Here is a 17635-nt window from a genome sequence, read left to right on the forward strand (position 1 = left end):
TCCCCCAGCGTCGTTCGGGTTTGGCCGGAGTAGGTTATCATTGTAAATAAGAATTTGTTCTTAACTGACTTGCCTAGTTAAATAAAGGTTAAACTATAAATATTATAAAGACCGTGTCATTTACACCGCAGGCCACGTAGGCGTGAAAGAGAAACGCTTTGTTTCGGACTCATTTTTCTTTGGCTGCTATGACAGACCCGGCTGGTTTTCTGTTCTACCTGATAATTATTTTCACCCACTTGGTGTCCCATGTCTAAATCAGTCCCTGATAAGAGGGGATGAAGGAAAACGAGCAGTGGAACTGGCTTCGAGGTCAAGATTTGAATTTGTGGGGTGTAGGCTTTACGGTTTTGTTTTTCCCCAAGTCGAGTTCCTCCTCTCTGCTCCCAGTCACATCGTGCGCTGCGCGTGGTTCTGAAAGGAAAGCTCGCCAGTCCGCTCCGCAGCGGGTCAGAAGGCGACGCGCACAGGCCATATTGAAATGGGAGATTACTCGAGCCTATATGAAATAGGCCTATAGCAGATAATAAACATTATTGTAAGTGACAGATATTTTCACAGCACTCAATTCTATAGAAGCCTTAACGTTTCATGTAGCCGAACACTGCCATACGCTATAGGACTATACTCAAACGTGTATTCTAAAGAGACTGCCTAGGCTTTGCTCGGCTTGCATTTTGATGACCATAACAGTTATCTAGGGATAACAACTACAGAGAAAAAGTGTGTAGGACTATATCAATCATGAAAGTACAAAATAATCCATCACCCCCCAAAAATATCCTTCTTATTGGCAGTAGTATCACCTGGAAATTTCGCCATGAAACAACAAACATTCGCTTATTCCCGTGTGAATGCACCATTCCCCCCGTTGTAAATCAATGACACACCAGCTCTCTGCACTGCAAAGAGAAAGAGAGAGGGAAACTGCGAGGGAGAGAGGGAAGAAGGGGGGAGACGTGGAGAGGAAGGTATAGAGGAGGGTGAAGGAGCGAGCGAGGGGAGCGATTGGGAAAGAGAGAGAGAGCCCGCTATCAGAGAGGCGGAGTCTGAGCGGAAGAGTTACCGAGGGTGGGAGAGAGACAGTTCTGACGAGGCTTGTTCCTGCTGCTCCTTCCTGGTCGCTGTCAGTATTACAGCGGAGTTCAGAGCTACCGGAGGTCCCGTGGATAATTAGGCTACTCTACAGTCTGACCGAGAAAAAAAACGTCCAACTGACAGCCGCAGAAACTTCCCACCCAATTCCTCTGTTTTCCCCAGGAGCTGGACACAAGCTAATTGAGGTAGGTGGATGGAAGAGCGGGGTGTGTTTGTGAGCTAGGACCGGCGGAGACAGGTTTGTATGTATATGATAAGGGAAGGGAGAGAGTTATGTAGTCTACGTGTTTCTGGTTCCCTCCCGCTTTGGTAAAAGGAGATGAGAGAGGCGCGCGCTCCAAGTAGACGGTAATTGCCTGTTTATACCGTCTGAGAGCCTCACGAGCTAATCGGTTTCCCGTGCTCCATCTGCCACGGTGTGCAAATGCGATATGTCTCCAAATGTTTATAATCAGCTTAGGAGGAGCAGCAATTTCATAAGAGGCAATCTCCAGTATTTACTCAATCAAATTAATCCAATCTAATAGATTGAATAACATCATGTCCTTGTCCATTTTGATGCTGACATATTTTCATAATTAAATGCATTTTCAATCCATGACAAAGTGCAGGTTTATTAACCTACACGGAGGTGCGTACTTGTATGAACAATTATGCCTAGTCCACATCATGCGCATCAAGGCAGCAGGCGCATTTACCTCCCTTGCTGTCTTAATTTCTCTCGTTCTCAATGTCACTTTCTCTCTCATTTGCTCTTTTCCCTTCTCTCTTTTTTCTTCAGACGATGCTTTTCTGTCTGCTGCCTTTCGCGGCTCTCATGCTGCGCGCGGAGGGCAGGCGCGGGGGAACGGTGGTTGGTAACAAAAACATTGGCCACGCGTTGGACAACGACAAATGGCTCAGCACCGTGTCTCAGTACGACAACGACAGATATTGGAACAAATTCAGAGATGTGAGTTTATAATTACTGTGTTTTTCGCAACTTTCCTCACAAATTGGCAATTTTTGACGACTGTTGTTGCCCAGAACAATGTTCGAAAGACTGGCTGACCACGAGGCCCTGCCTTGCTGTTGCAGTCCTAGTAATGGTTGGGTGATTTGACTGACGCAGATGTGTATGCAGCCCCGTCCTTGACACACCCTTACAGTAGGTACGTGAGTGAGAGTCCCAGCCAGACAGGCAGCGGCCTTAATCCAATGTGTGGGCACTCAGCAGGTAGAGCAGCTTAGAGTGGAGCTCATGTGCTGTGAACGAACGGCTCACTCAGTAAGGCACTGAGGCACATCGAGAGAGAGAGTGTGTGTGTGTGTGTGAGAGAGAGAGAGAGTGTGTGTGAGAGAGAGAGTGTGTGTGTGAGAGAGAGAATGTGTGTAGGAGAGAGTGAGAGAGAGAGAGAATGTGTGTAGGAGAGAGGAGAGACAGATACAGTATGGACATTCAGGGCCAGGCATAAGCCTCTCCCTTGCATGGCAAAATGTGTAGAATTGCAGGAACGCTTGCTTAAAACGGCAACATTTTCTCTAATCCCCATGGCAAAATGTGTAGAATTGCAGGAAATTAACTCCAAAATGTAATTTTTCTCTCCCCCGCTTAGGGCCCCCAAAATACCTATTGAGATATTGAGGCTAGGGACACACCCTATCGAGATACCATGCAGGCTAGGAACACCCTATCAAGATACCATGCAGGCTAGGGACACCCTATTGAGATACCATGCAGGCTAGGGACACCCTATTGAGATACCATGCAGGCTAGGGACACGCCTATCGAGATACCATGCAGGCTAGGGACACGCCTATCGAGATACCATGCAGGCTAGAGACACGCCTATTGAGATACCATGCAGGCTAGGGACACCCTATTGAGATACCATGCAGGCTAGGGACACCCTATTGAGATACCATGCAGGCTAGGGCCACCCTATTGAGATACCATGCAGGCTAGGGACACCCTATTGAGATACCATGCAGGCTAGGGACACGCCTATTGAGATACCATGCAGGCTAGGGACACGCCTATTGAGATACCATGCAGGCTAGGGACACGCCTATTGAGATACCATGCAGGCTAGGGACACGCCTATTGAGATACCATGCAGGCTAGGGACACCCTATCGAGATACCATGCAGGCTAGGGACACGCCTATCGAGATACCATGCAGGCTAGGGACACGCCTATCGAGATACCATGCAGGCTAGGGACACGCCTATCGAGATACCATGCAGGCTAGGGACACGCCTATCGAGATACCATGCAGGCTAGGGACACGCCTATTGAGATACCATGCAGGCTAGGGACACGCCTATCGAGATACCATGCAGGCTAGGGACACGCCTATCGAGATACCATGCAGGCTAGGGACACGCCTATCGAGATACCATGCAGGCTAGGGACACGCCTATCGAGATACCATGCAGGCTAGGGATACGCCTATTGAGATACCATGCAGGCTAGGGATACGCCTATTGAGATACCATGCAGGCTAGGGATATGCCTATTGAGATACCATGCAGGCTAGGGACACCCTATTGAGATACCATGCAGGCTAGGGACACGCCTATTGAGATACCATGCAGGCTAGGGACACCCTATTGAGATACCATGCAGGCTAGGGACACCCTATTGAGATACCATGCAGGCTAGGGACACCCTATTGAGGTAGCATGTGATATACTGGAACCATAGCCCTCATTAGGCCCTGCTCACCCTCAAAACACCCATGACATCATTCTAACACCACTGCTGGGTTCTGTAATCAGAGGAACACAGTGGTTTAGGGGTAACTCAAATGCACCCTACTCTGCATATAGTGCACTACTTTTGACCAGGGTCCATAGGGCTATAGGGAATAGGGGGCCATCATGTGGGATGCATAGCCTACTGTGTGTTCTCTCTAATGTATGAGGGATCGATTTTGAAGTGGGCAATGGTCTTATTCTGTTAGCAGCTGTCTCAGCTAGCCGTGCCAGGATGGTTATTGTGTAATAGGGCATGCAGCAGTGAGAGGGTTTACATTAACATAAGCTAACCTTCTCTTGACTGGAGTCAGTGATGTGGGAGCTAGGATTGACCCTGGCCCTGCATTGTTCTTCATTGGAGTGTCGACGTGAGACCTTGCCACAACGCAGCATGTAAATGGCCTTAAGCGAGGCAGCTGCAGCGCGAGCCAGAGCAAGCGTTAGCAAAATCCCTTACAGCCTTTATGGTATGTGGGGGGGGCACACACCTCCCTCTCCATGGTCTTCAATGCAAATTAAACTCATTAGGTGGAAGCTGCTCGCTGTCTGGGAGGAGAGGAGAGGAGAGGAGAGGGGGGCGAGGGATGGAGGAGGAGGAGGAGTGTATATTGGAAAGGGTGTGACATTTTGGTTTAATATTTGATGTTATGTTTCCCTGCCTGAGAGGGCAGCACTATGGTGTGTATGTGTCTGCAGACACATACCTGCAGGTCATAAGGCTCTTTCTAGCCACTCAAGTCATAAATTATTCTTCCCCTCTCTTTCCTCTCCCCCTCTCTCTCCCTTACCTCTCGCCATACCTCCCACTCTTTCTCTTTCCCTTGAATAACTTCGCTGTTACTGGCATCACTCCCTTTACTTCTGTGTCATCCAGTCTCTTACCTCTCGCCCCATTTTGGCTCATTTACTCTCCGAATGTCTGTGTTTCTCTCTCTCTCTCTCTCTCCCTCCCCCTCTTTTCTCTGCTCTCTCATCCCTTTCTCTCAGCCCGTCAATTCGTCAATCTTTTCTCCTCTCTTTGTCCTCTCACTCGCTCACTCTCTCAATTCAATTCAAGGGGCTTTATTGGCATGAGAAACATATTTGACATTGCCAAAGCAAGTGAAATAAAAAATCAAAAGTGAACAGTAAATATTACTCACACAAGTTCCAAAAGAATGAAGACATTTCAAATGTCATATTATGTGTATATACAGTGTTGTAACGATGTGCAAATAGTTAAAGTAAAAAAGGGAAAATAAATAGACATAAATATGGGTTGTATTTACAATGGTGTTTGTTCTTCACTGGTTGCCCTTTTCTTGTGGCAACAGGTCACAAATCTTGCTGGTGTGACGGCACACTGTGGTATTTCACCCAGTAGATATGGGAGTTTATCAAAATTGGATTTGTTGTCAAATCAAATTTTATTGGTCACATACACATGGTTAGCAGATGTTATTGCGAGTGTAGCGAAATGCTTGTGCTAACAGTTCCGACAGAGCAGCAATATATAACAAGTAACATCTAACAAATACCTAATACACAAATCTAAGTAAGGAATGGAATAAGAATATATAAATATATGGATGAGCAATGACAGAGCAGCATAGTCTAAGATGCAATAGATAGTATAGAATACAGTATATACAGTACATATGAGATGAGTTATGCAAGATATGTAAACATTATTTAAGTGGCATTATTAAAGTGACTAGTGTTTCATTTATTAAAGTGGCAAATGATTTCAACTCTGTATGTAGGCAGCAGCCTCTCTGTGTTAGTGATGGCTATTTAACAGTCTGATGGCCTTGAGCTACAAGCTGTTTTTCAGTCTCTCGGTCCCAGCTTTGATGCACCTGTACTGACCTTTCGAATTCTTTGTGGGCCTGTGTTATCTGAGGGAAATATGTGTCTAATAGGGTCATACTTCTCTCTCTCTCCGCCTCCTTCCCTCTCTCTCTCTGTCTGTAGGACACTGGATGATAGTGATGTGTGGTTCTCGAACCATTTGTTCATTTTGAACTAATCTTTTTACTGACTCGAGAGTCATCCCAGCAAAATTGGTTCTGTGATGGTCCCCAGAACATCCATTCATCATAACACAAAAACTGTCCAGTCGTGGTGACGATTATAGAAGGTTTGTATAAAACTGATGTCGCAAGAACCTTCCTGGAACACATTGAATCGTTTTTTTTTTTTTTTAACGGATCCCAGAATGTTTCATTAGGTTGTGGGAACATTGTGGGAACATCACAAAAGATAGGTTCTCAAAACCCCAAAATATCCAGTTGTGGGGATGATTATACAATGTTTCTTTTAGGGTGCAAAAGACATTCATCTGGTCTTACAAGAACGTTCCCAGAACACATTTTGTCTATTCTTTAAAGGTTCCCAAAACATTTCATTAGGTTGTGGGACGAGTGTGGCTACATTGCAAGAGATGGTTTCCCAAAACACAAAATATGCTCACTTCTGATGACGTTCATACAATGTTTAAGTTGGGTTGCACAGGACATTCCCTTAATGTTGTAAGAATGCAGTAAGTCTGTTTTTATATATCCAGTCAGAAATGCATAATTTAGACTAACTGTAAAACATAAAACATTGTGTAAAAATTGACTGGATACCTTGTAAATATGGGCCTAGAAGTATGCAGCACATAGAAGATGGGTGAAGGGATGGTGAGTAACCCACTTTCCAGTATTTCCCTGGGTTATTTATGTCTAAGATGGCTAAAAAGGAAGCATGCAATTCCTGATTGACCGTACTGCCATGGCTATATACTGCCAAAAGACAAAGGAGGAGAGCTTCCCTGGTGGTGCAGAGGATAAAAGACCTGGTATGGGAACCAAACATTGCAGGTTCAAGCCCTACATGTGAATGTTATCAATAAAACATCTGCTTGTGTTTGTATGATTTCAATGCTGTTCAAAAGTCCTATGAATTAAATTACAGTACCTTCAGAAAGTACTCACACCTCTTTACTTTTTCCAGATTTTGTTGTGTTACAAAGCGGTATTAAAATGGATTTAATTGTATTTTTTTGTCAATGATCTACAAAAAATAGTCATTCATGTGAAAGTGGAAGATACATTCTAGTATATAAAAAAAGGGAAAATAAAACACTAATATATCTTGATTAGATAAGTATTCAACACCTGAGTCAATACATGTTAGATTCACTTCTGGCAGCGATTACAGCTGTGAGTCTTTTTGGGTAAGTCTCTAAGAGCTTTACACACCTTGATTGTACATTATTAGCCCATTATTCTTCAAAAAAGTCTTCAAGCACTGTCAAGTTGGTTGTTGATCATTGCTAGACAACCATTTTCAAGTCTTGCCATATATTTTCAAGATGATTTAAGACAAAACTGTAACCAGGGCCACTTGGTAAGCAACTCCAGTGTATATTTGACATCGGATTTTAGGTTTTTGACTTGCTGAAAGGGGAATTTATCTCCCAGTGTCTGTTGGAAAGCAGACAACCAGGTTTTCCTCTAGGATTTTGCCTGTGCTTAGCTCTTACGTTTCTTTTTATCCCCAAAACTCCCTAGCCCTTGCCAATGACAAGCATACCCATAACACCACCATGCTTGAAAATATGAAGAGTGGTACTCAGTGACGTGTTGGATTTGTCCCAAACATAACGCTTTTGCATTCAGGACCAAAAAAATAAATTTCTTTGCCCCATTTTATTTGCAGTATTACTTTAGTGCCTTATTGCAAACAGGATACATGTTTCAGAATATTTTTCTTCTGTACAGGCTTCCTTATTTCCCTCTGTCATGCAGGTTAGTATTGTGGACTAACTACAATGTTTTTGATCCATCCTCAGTTTTATCCTATCACAGCCATTAAACTCTGTAATGGATTTAAAATCACCATTGGCCTCATGGTGGAATCCATGAGTGGTTTCCTTCCTCTCTGGCAACTGAGTTAGTTAGGAAAATACACCTGTATCTTTGTAGTGACTGGGTGTATTGATACACTTACCAAAGTGTAATTAATAACTTTACAATGCTTAAAGGGATATTCAGCATTATCTGTATGTGTGGAGTACAAAGCTTAGGTAGTCATTCAAAAATCATGCTGTGACATTATGGGGTATTGTGTGTAGATCAGTGACACAAAATCTAAGTGTTATCCATTTTAAATTCAGGCTGTAACACAACAAAATGTGGAGAAAATCAAGGGGTTGTGAACTCTCCTGAATGCGCTGTATATGCAGATAGTCAACATATCAAGTGTACAAAAATATGTTTGTGTTTGTATGATTAAATGATTTTCAGATGTCCTACGAATGAAATTAAAATGCCATGTGTCTCCATATCACCATATGGTTCCAATCGTTTTTCCAATTAGAAGCTGGAGCTGGAGCACACCCAGAGAACATTATTTTGTGTGGAGGTGCTGACTAACGGCGAATAAACTGTAAGCTATAAAAAAATACAGAGTCGCACACTCTCTATATATAAACTGCCAGTCATTTCTGCATCGCTGTGCCTTCTTCAGGGTCTTCAATTGTTTTTCCACCATAAATTTATCCCATAGGGGATTTTAGAAACGCTTAAAATAAGGCCTGTGTTCCGTCTAGGCTTACCCTGGCGTGACGTTTGGTAACCATGTATATCTCTCTCGGACAACATTTTGTCAATATATTTGGCTCTATTTACTCTCAGACTCAAAATGCTAATTAACATCAAAGTAGACATCATGCAAAACTACAAATCCCTGCAAGCTCCCGCACGTCATCTCTAGCTGACACCTTTGCTAACAGGTATTGTGTCAATTTAAAACTTGCACAAGCCAGTTCCCAGAATTGTCAATGTTTAAAGAATTGTAGCCAATTTATTCATTACTACATTTAGCTAACATTAGATAGTTAATCCAGAGATTCTTACCTTTGCCTCGATTCGGCAGTCTCGTCCAGATATCATCATGACATTTGTAGTTCTTTTATGATAGCCACATTAGCAGATAATTAACATTTCATTTTTTGGGGTGGTAAATACAGGTGAATGTATTGATAAAAGTCACCTTGTCCTAGAGAGATTTACACCGTTATCAAAAGGTCACGCCAGGGTAAGCCTACACGAAACACAGTGCTTATTTGAAATGCTTCTAAAATCCCCTATGGGAAATTGAATGGTGGAAAAAACGATTTGAACCATTTCCCTGTTTGACTGATAGTTTTTATGGGTATTATGACTGATACTGATATGACTGATACTGTGGTACTCTATTCAATCTGGAGATAAACATAATGAGGATGTATTCCAATCTGCTTTCTTGTTGACAATGTTGTGGTAATATTAGGTAAAACTTAAATATAACAATTTCTAAATGTTCTTGAAATGTTCTAAGGACTTTCAAGACAAGGTAAAATGTACAGGACCAGTCAAAAGTTTGGAAGGTTTTCAAGGGTTTTTATTTATTTTTACTATTTTATACATTGTAGAATAGTAGTGAAGACATCCCAACTATGAAGTAACACATATGGAATTATGTAGTAACCAGAAAAATGTTAAACAAATCAAAAGATATTCTATTTTAGATACGTCAAAGAAGCCACCCTTTTCCTTGACAGCTTTGCAAACTCTTGACATTCTCTCAACCAGCTTCATGACAAATGCTTTTCCAACAGTCTTGAAGGAACGGCAGTTGGAACCAAAAATGTCCAATTTGGACTCATCAGACCAAAGGACAGATTTACACCGGTCTAATGTCCATTGCTCTTGTTTCTTGGCCCAAGCAAGTCTCTTCTTCTCATTGGTGTACTTTCGTGGTGGTTTCTTTGCAGCAATTCGACCATGGATGCCTGATTAACGCAGTCTCCTCTGAACAGTTGATGTTGAGATGTCTGTTACTTGAACTCAGTGAGCCATTTATTTGTGCTGCAATCTGAGGTGCAGTTAACTCTAATGAACTTATCCTCTGCAGCAGAGGTAACTCTGGGTCTTCCTTTCCAGTGGCAGTCCTCATGAGAACCAGTTTCATCATAGCGCTTGATGGTTTTTGCGACTGCACTTGAAGAAGCTTTAAAAGTTCTTGAAATTTTCTGAATTGACTGACCTTCATGTCTTAAAGTAATGATGAACTGTTGTTTCTCTTTGCTTATTTGAGCTGTTCTTTCCACAATATGGACTTGGTATTTTACCAAATAGGTCTATCTTCTGTATACCACCCCTACCTTGTCACAACACATCTGATTGGCTCAAACACATTAAGAAGGAATGAAATTCCACATATTAACTTTTAACAAGGCACACCTGTTAATTGAAATGCATTGCAGGGGACTACCTCATGAAGCTGGTTGAGAGAATGCCAAGAGTGTGCAAAACTGTCACTTTTTTGGTTACTACTACTGTGTTATTTCATAGTTTTATTGTCTTCACTATTATTCTACAATATAGAAAATATAAAAAATAAATAATAACCCTTGAATGAATAGGTGTCCAAACTTTTGACTGGTACTGTATATTGCATGAACATCAATTAAATATTATGATAAACCTAAAATAAATATGCTATGAACATCATAACGGACTTATTTAATTCTTACAACATAAAGGGAATGTTCTGTGCAATCTAACTTAAACATTGTATGAATGTCATCACAAATGAGCATATTTTGCGTTTTGGGAACATATCTCCTGTCATGTTCACACAATGTTACCACAACCTAATGAAATATTCTGGGAACCTTTTTAAAGAGCATACAAAATGTATTCTGGTAACGTTCTTTTTGCACCCTAAAAGAAACATTGTAGAATCACCCGCACAACTGGACAGTTTTTGTGTTTTGGGAACATATTTTTTGTGATGTTCCCAAAACGTTCTCACCAGACTGTTCCCACAACCTAATGAAACGTACTTGGAACTTTTTAAAGAACAGATTAAATGTGTTATAGGAACATTCTTGCAACATCTGGTAAATGTTTTATAGAAACATTTTAGTGAATGTTAGAACATTCGAAGGATATTTCATCTCAAATATTTTTGATAGAGAATATTTTTGATCAAATCTATTTATTTGAGTGTTTTTGGGACGTTATCATCCTAAAGTTAGATAAAACCCTAACTAGAACTTAATGAGAATCTTAGCTAATGTTCTGGGAATGTTCCTGGTTTGCTGGGATGATTCGTTTTTCTGAGTGACTTGTTAATTTTAGTCGTTCGTTTGACCTGTTGGCCCATTTAATTATATTGTTCATTTGGTGGTCCATGCGTGCTCTGGGCATTACTGACTCAAATGAATGAAATTGGTCGAAATAATTGTTATTTTGACCGAACGAGACGAAAAAAAATCAAGAGTCAGTAAAAAGAACCAGACTTCCCATCACTACTAAATGACCCTGTGCCTTCTCAGCCATGTCTACTCCCTCCCCACTCCTCCCTCTTCCCTCTCTCCCCCACCCTGACTCTCCTGCCATGTCTCCCTTTCTGTCTCTAAACTGACTCCCCCGTTCAATAATGCAGGTGTGCGTTTGTGTGTGTGAGAGAGCGTTTGTGTTTGCACTAGTGGTATGTGTGTGCTGCTGGTATGTATACCAGTATCCACCTGACTACTAGACACTATGGTACGATGCTGCAGTGTTTATCTCTGTGCGTGTGTGTCCTCTCAGGTAAATTATACCGTGGCTCTCCATGACATCAGACAGAGGACTAGGGACAGTGGTGTGAGTAAAATGATCCATAACACACAGGCCTACATTGCTCTGTGAGTTATGTTTACTGTATGTGTGAGTGTAAGATTGCAGTAAGATTGCTAGCGCAGCACTCTGTTGGGACTGGGGTCTGGTTTGGGGGGTGGAGGGTCAGAGTGGTAGGGGGGGGTTGAGCTGAAGACAACTGGAGAGGACGGTTTACAAGGTATTTGGGCTGCTGCTAATTATCTGTCCGTCTATCTGTTTGTCCAGCTGTCTAGCTGTCTAACTGTTGTTTACTGTACTGTAGCTGTCCCTAGAATCCAGATCTCGAACCTCTCCAGCTAGACCTGCGTTTCCCAAACTTGGTCCTCGGGACACTAAGGGGGACACGGGCTGATTTTAAAATGATCAACGCTTCATCATTAGTTGATTATATCTTTCTTCCTTGGACACTGTGTTAACAAACCTCCAAACGAGCTTCAATACCATACAACTCTCCTTCCGTGGCCTTCAACTGCTCTTAAATGCTAGTAAAACTAAATGCATGCTCTTCAACCGATTGCTGCCCGCCCGCCTAGCATCACTACTCTGGACGGTTCTGACTTAGAATATGTGGACAACTACAAATACCATGGTGTCTGGCTAGACTGTAACCTCTCCTTACAGAGTAACATTAAGCATCTCCAATTAAAAATTACATCTAGAATCAGCTTCCTATTTCGCAAAAAAGCCTCCTTCACTCATGCTGCCAAACATTCCCTCGTAAAACGGATTATCCTACCAATCCTTGACTTCGGCAATGTCATTTACAAAATAGCCTCCAACACTCTACTCAGCAAATTGGATGTAGTCTATCACAGTGCCATCCGTTTTGTCACCAAAGCCCCATATACTACACTACCCAACACTGCGACCTGTATGCTCTTGTTGTCTGGCCCACGCTACATATTGGTTGCCAAACCCACTGGCTCCAGGTCATCTATAAGTCTTTGCTAGGTAAAGCCCCGCCTTATCTCAGCTCACTGGTCGCCATAGGTACACCAACCCGTAGCACGCACTCCAGCAGGTACAGTTGAAGTCGGAAGTTTACATACACCTTAGCCAAATACATTTAAACACAGTTTTTCACAATTCCTGACATTTAATCCAAGTAATATTCCCTGTCTTAGGTCAGTTAGGATCACCACTTTATTTTAAGAATGTGAAATGTCAGAATAATAGTAGAGGGAATGATTTATTTCAGCTTTTATTTCTTTCATCACATTCCCAGTGGGTCAGAAGTTGACATACACTCAATTAGTATTTGGTAGCATTGCCATTAAAATGTTTAACTTGGGTCAAACATTTTGGGTAGCCTTCCACAAGCTTCCCACAATAAGTTGGGTGTAACTGTAAGAGCTGGTGTAACTGAGTCAGGTTTGTAGGCCTCCTTGCTCGCACACACTTTTTCAGTTCTGCCCACAAATGTTCTATGGGATTGAGGTCAGGGTTTTGTGATGGCCACTCCAATACCTTGACTTTGCTGTCCTTAAGCCATTTTGCCACAACTTTGGAAGTATGCTTTGGGTCATTGTCCATTTGGAATACCCATTTGTGACTGGTTAACCTCTTAAGGCTGGTTAACCTGTTGCATCTAGACGTTCCGCTAGCGGAACGCCTCGCCAATATCCAATGGAAGAGCGTGGCGCGAAATACAAAAACCTCAAAAATGCAATAATTTCAATTTTTCAAACATACGACTATTTTACACCATTTTAAAGATAAGACTCTCGTTAATCTAACCACATTGTCCGATTTCAAAAAGGCTTTACAGCGAAAGCAAAACATTAGATTATGTTAGGAGATTACATAGCCCCAAATAATCACAGCCATTTTCCAAGCAAGCATATATGTCACAAAACCCAAAACACAGCTAAATGAAGCACTAACCTTTGATGATCTTCATCAGATGACAATCCTAGGACATTATGTTATACAATACATGCATGTTTTGTTCAATCAAGTTCATATTTATATAAAAAAACATATTTTTACATTGGCGTGTGATGTTCAGAAAATGTATTCCCACCGAAAACGTCCAGTGAATTTACTAAATTACTCATCATAAACGTTGACAAAATACATAACAATTATTTTAAGAATTATAGATACAGAACTCCTTTATGCAATCGCTATGTCAGATTTTAAAATAGCTTTTCGGCGAAAGCACATTTTGCAATATTCTGAGTACATAGGTCAGCCATCCCGGCTAGCTATTTTGACACCTGCCAAGATCGGGGCACACTAAACTCAGAATTAGTATTATAAAAATTGTATTACCTTTGCTGATCTTCGTCAGAGTGCACTCCCAGGACTGCTACTTCCACAAGAAATGTTGTTTTTGTTCCAAATAATCCATAGTTATGTCCAAATAGCTCTGTTTTGTTCGTGCGTTCAGGTCACTATCCAAAGGGTAATGTGCGAGCGCATTTCGAGACAAAAAAAAAAAAATGTTCCATTACCATACTTAGAAGCATGTCAAACGCTGTTTAAAATCCATTTTTATGGTATTTTTCTCGTAAAATAGCGATAATATTCCAACCGGACAATAGTGTATTCATTCAAAGAAGAAAAGAAAAAACAGCGTGGTCACGTGAACACGCATATCCAATCTCTTTGTCACCAGGCAGACCACTGAGAAACTGAGCTACTATACTCTGCCCAGAGACAGGAGACGCCTCAATCCGCTTTCTGAAGGCTTTAGAGAGCCAATGGAAGCCTTAGAAAGTGCTACGTAACCCCACAGATACTGTAGTTTCGATAGAGAATCAAAAGAAGAACTACAAATTCTCAGACAGGCCACTTCCTGCTTGGAATTTTCTCAGGTTTTTGCCTGCCATATGAGTTCTGTTATACTCACAGACACCATTCAAACAGTTTTAGAAACTTCAGAGTGTTTTCTATCCAAATCTACTAATAATATGCATATTCTCGTTTCTGGGCAAGAGTAGTAACCAGTGTAAATCTGGTACGTTTTTTCATCCGGCTGTGAAAATACTGCCCCCTATCCCAAAGAAGTTTTAACTTCCTGACTGATGTCTTGAGATGTTGCTTCAATATATCCATGTACTTTTCATGATGCCATCTATTTTGTGAAGTGCACCAGTCCCTCCTGCAGAAAAGCACCCCCAAAACATGATGCTGCCACCCCCGTGCTTCATGGTTGGGATGGTGTTCTTCGGCTTGTAAGCCTCCCCATTTTTCCTCCAAACATAACGATGGTCATTATGGCCAAACAGTTCTATTTTTGTTTCATCAGACCAGACGACATTTCTCCAAAAAGTACGATCTTTGTCCCCATGTGCAGTTGCAAACCATAGTCTGGCTTTTTTTATGGCGGTTTTGGAGCAGTGGCTTCTTCCTTGCTGAGCAGCCTTTCAGTTTATGTCGATATAGGACTCGTTTTACTGCGGCTATAGATAGTTTTGTACCTGTTTCCTCCAGCATCTTCACAATGTCCTTTGCTGTTGTTCTGGGATTGATTTGCACTTTTCGCACCAAAGTATGTTAACCTCTAGGAGACAGAACGCGTCTCCTTCCTGAGTGGTATGACGGCTGCGTGGTCCCATGGTGTTTAAACTTGTGTACTATTGTTTGTACAGATGAACGTGGTACCTTCAGGCATTTGGAAATTGCTCCCAAGGATGAACCAGACTTGTGGAGGTCTACAATTTTTCTTCTGAGGTCTTGGCTGATTTCTTTTGATTTTCCCATGATGTAAAGCAAAAAGGCACTGAGTTTGAAGGTAGGCCTTGAAATACATCCACAGGTACACCTCCAATTGACTCAAATTATGTCAATTAGCATACATAAGCTTCTAAAGCCATGACATCATTTTCTGGAATTTTCCAAGCTGTTTAAGGCACCGTCAACTTAGTGTAGGTAAACTTGAGTGAAATAATCTGTCTGTTAACAAAAGTAGATGTCCTAACCGATTTGTCAAAACTACAGTTTGTTAACAAGAAATTTGTGCAGTGGTTGAAAAATGAGTTTTTATGACTCCAACCTAAGTGTATGTAAACTTCTGACTGGTCATCCCCAAAGCCAACACCTCCTCTGGCCACCTTTCCTTCCAGTTCTCTGCTGCCAATATTTTTATTTTATTTAACTAGGCAAGTCAGTTAAGAACAAATTCTGATTTTCAATGGTGGCCTAGGAAAAGTGGATTAACTGCCTTGTTCAGGGGCAGAACAACAGATTTTTACCTTGTCAGCTCGGGGATTTGATCTTACAACCTTTCAGTTACTAGTCCAACGCTCTAACCACTAGGCTGGAATGACTGGAACGAATTTCAAAAATCACTGAAGCTGGAGACTTATCTCCCTCACTAACTTTAAGCATCAGCTGTGAGAGCAGCTTACTGATCACTGTACCTGTACACAGCCCATCTGTAAAGAGTACACCCAACTACCTCATCCCCATATTGTTATTTATTTTTTGGGTCTTTTGCACCCAAGTATCTCTACTTGCACATCATCATCTGCACATGTATCGCTCCAGTGTTAATGCTAAATTGTAATTATTTCACCACTATGGCCTATTTATTGCCTTACCTCCCCAATCTTACTACATTTGCAGACACTGTACATAGATTTTTCTATTTTGTTATTGACTGTATGTTTGCTTATCCCATGTGTAACTCTGTGTTGTTGTTTTTGTCGCACTGCTTTGCTGTAACTTGGCCAGGTCGCAGTTGTAAATGAGAACTTGTTCTCAACTGGCCTACCTGGTTAAATAAAGGTGAAATATTTTTAACATTTTTTTTTGGAATCAGCTGTGTAGTGCTAGGGCAAAAACCAAAACGTGCACCCCTTGGGGTCCTGATGACCGAGTTTGAGAAACCCTGAGCTAGACTGAGTTCACTTTGTGGTGAGTTGTCCTCATGGGGAGGGGAAGGAAACAGTAATTTGTCTGGCAGAGCAGAGGTTTCTGTCCAGGACTGACACTCAGAATTATCTGTCTGCAGACTCATGGCGTGTTCTTCCTAAGGGCTGTTACAACATGCTGTAGGGGAGTAGCTAAACGCAACCATGGAGACCTCGTAAGTTCTCTTAGTGGTCTTTCGGGAGGGGAAGGGAGGTGAGGAGGAAAGGAAAAAGCAGAGAAAGGGACAGTCGACAAGAGGAGGAAAAGACAGTAGGACAGGGGAGTAGGAGTGTACAAGAAGGAAATAGTATTGGGTCCCGGGTGGTGGTGGTGGTGGGGGGGGGTCAGGCATGTTTTCTAATTTTCCCAGTGTCCTTCAGGGCTGTGGTCTTGCACAGTACGGCTTACTGCACAGGACAATATTCCCATGCTAGTCTGATGTACGCTACAGTACCCAGCAGGGAGGAACCAGGAACCAGCAGCTACCATCGGTCCACTGCTGCAGAGCACAGCTCCCTCCACCCAGAGTAGACGCACGCACCTGCACACACGCACAAACACACACAGGGATATGCATGCACAGAGATACGCAGACACACAACATATAACTTTCATACACAGACCAAAATCCCACTATTTTACCATGCCTGCTTTTTTGTATATAGCTAAAAAGGGGTAGGGGGTAAACAAAACATGGTAAATTAAAACCCACCTATGTAATATACCACATCTTCGGTCAGAAATGGATAACACCGATTTAGACACACATGCACATGCACGCACGCACACACAGATTCATTCACCTTTGAGATTGTGTTCTGTTGAATAATGTGTGTGTGTGTGTGTGTGTGTGTGTGTGTGTGTGTGTGTGTGTGTGTGTGTGTGTGTGTGTGTGTGTCGCAGCCAGTGCTTGTCATCAGTGCCTCTTCGTGGTAATGTTGACAGAAAGCCTGTCGTGCCCACTCAAGCGCTCCTCTTTGATCCTGAAGTGGTGGAAAAGTTGTTTTCCGTCATCCAAGCCAATTGTTTATTTCTCTTCTTTCCCTTCTGTCTGTCTGTCTGTCTGTCTGTCTCTGTCTGTCTGTCTGTCTGTCTGTCTGTCTGTCTGTCTGTCTCTGTCTGTCTCTGTCTGTCTCTGTCTGTCTCTGTCTGTCTCTGTCTGTCTCTGTCTGTCTCTGTCTGTCTCTGTCTGTCTCTGTCTGTCTCTGTCTGTCTCTGTCTCTCTGTCTGTCTGTCTGTCTGTCTGTCTGTCTGTCTGTCTG

The 17635-nt window shown here is 42.2% G+C and overlaps 1 protein-coding gene across 1 annotated transcript in view; it reads left to right on the forward strand.

Moving 5' to 3' along the window:
* The first annotated feature begins 1028 nt into the window (after positions 1–1028).
* LOC115173515 (testican-1) overlaps positions 1029–17635 on the forward strand; it is a 243506-nt gene continuing 226899 nt past the window's right edge. The window contains exons 1-2 of the mRNA XM_029731676.1: positions 1029–1283; positions 1880–2050. Of these exons, the coding sequence (XP_029587536.1) occupies positions 1883–2050 (168 nt within the window). The 5' untranslated portion in view covers positions 1029–1283; positions 1880–1882. The remainder of the gene's footprint in view (positions 1284–1879; positions 2051–17635) is intronic.

The sequence above is a fragment of the Salmo trutta genome, chromosome 3 (assembly GCF_901001165.1).
Source record: "Salmo trutta chromosome 3, fSalTru1.1, whole genome shotgun sequence".
Taxonomy (NCBI): Eukaryota; Metazoa; Chordata; class Actinopteri; order Salmoniformes; family Salmonidae; genus Salmo; species Salmo trutta.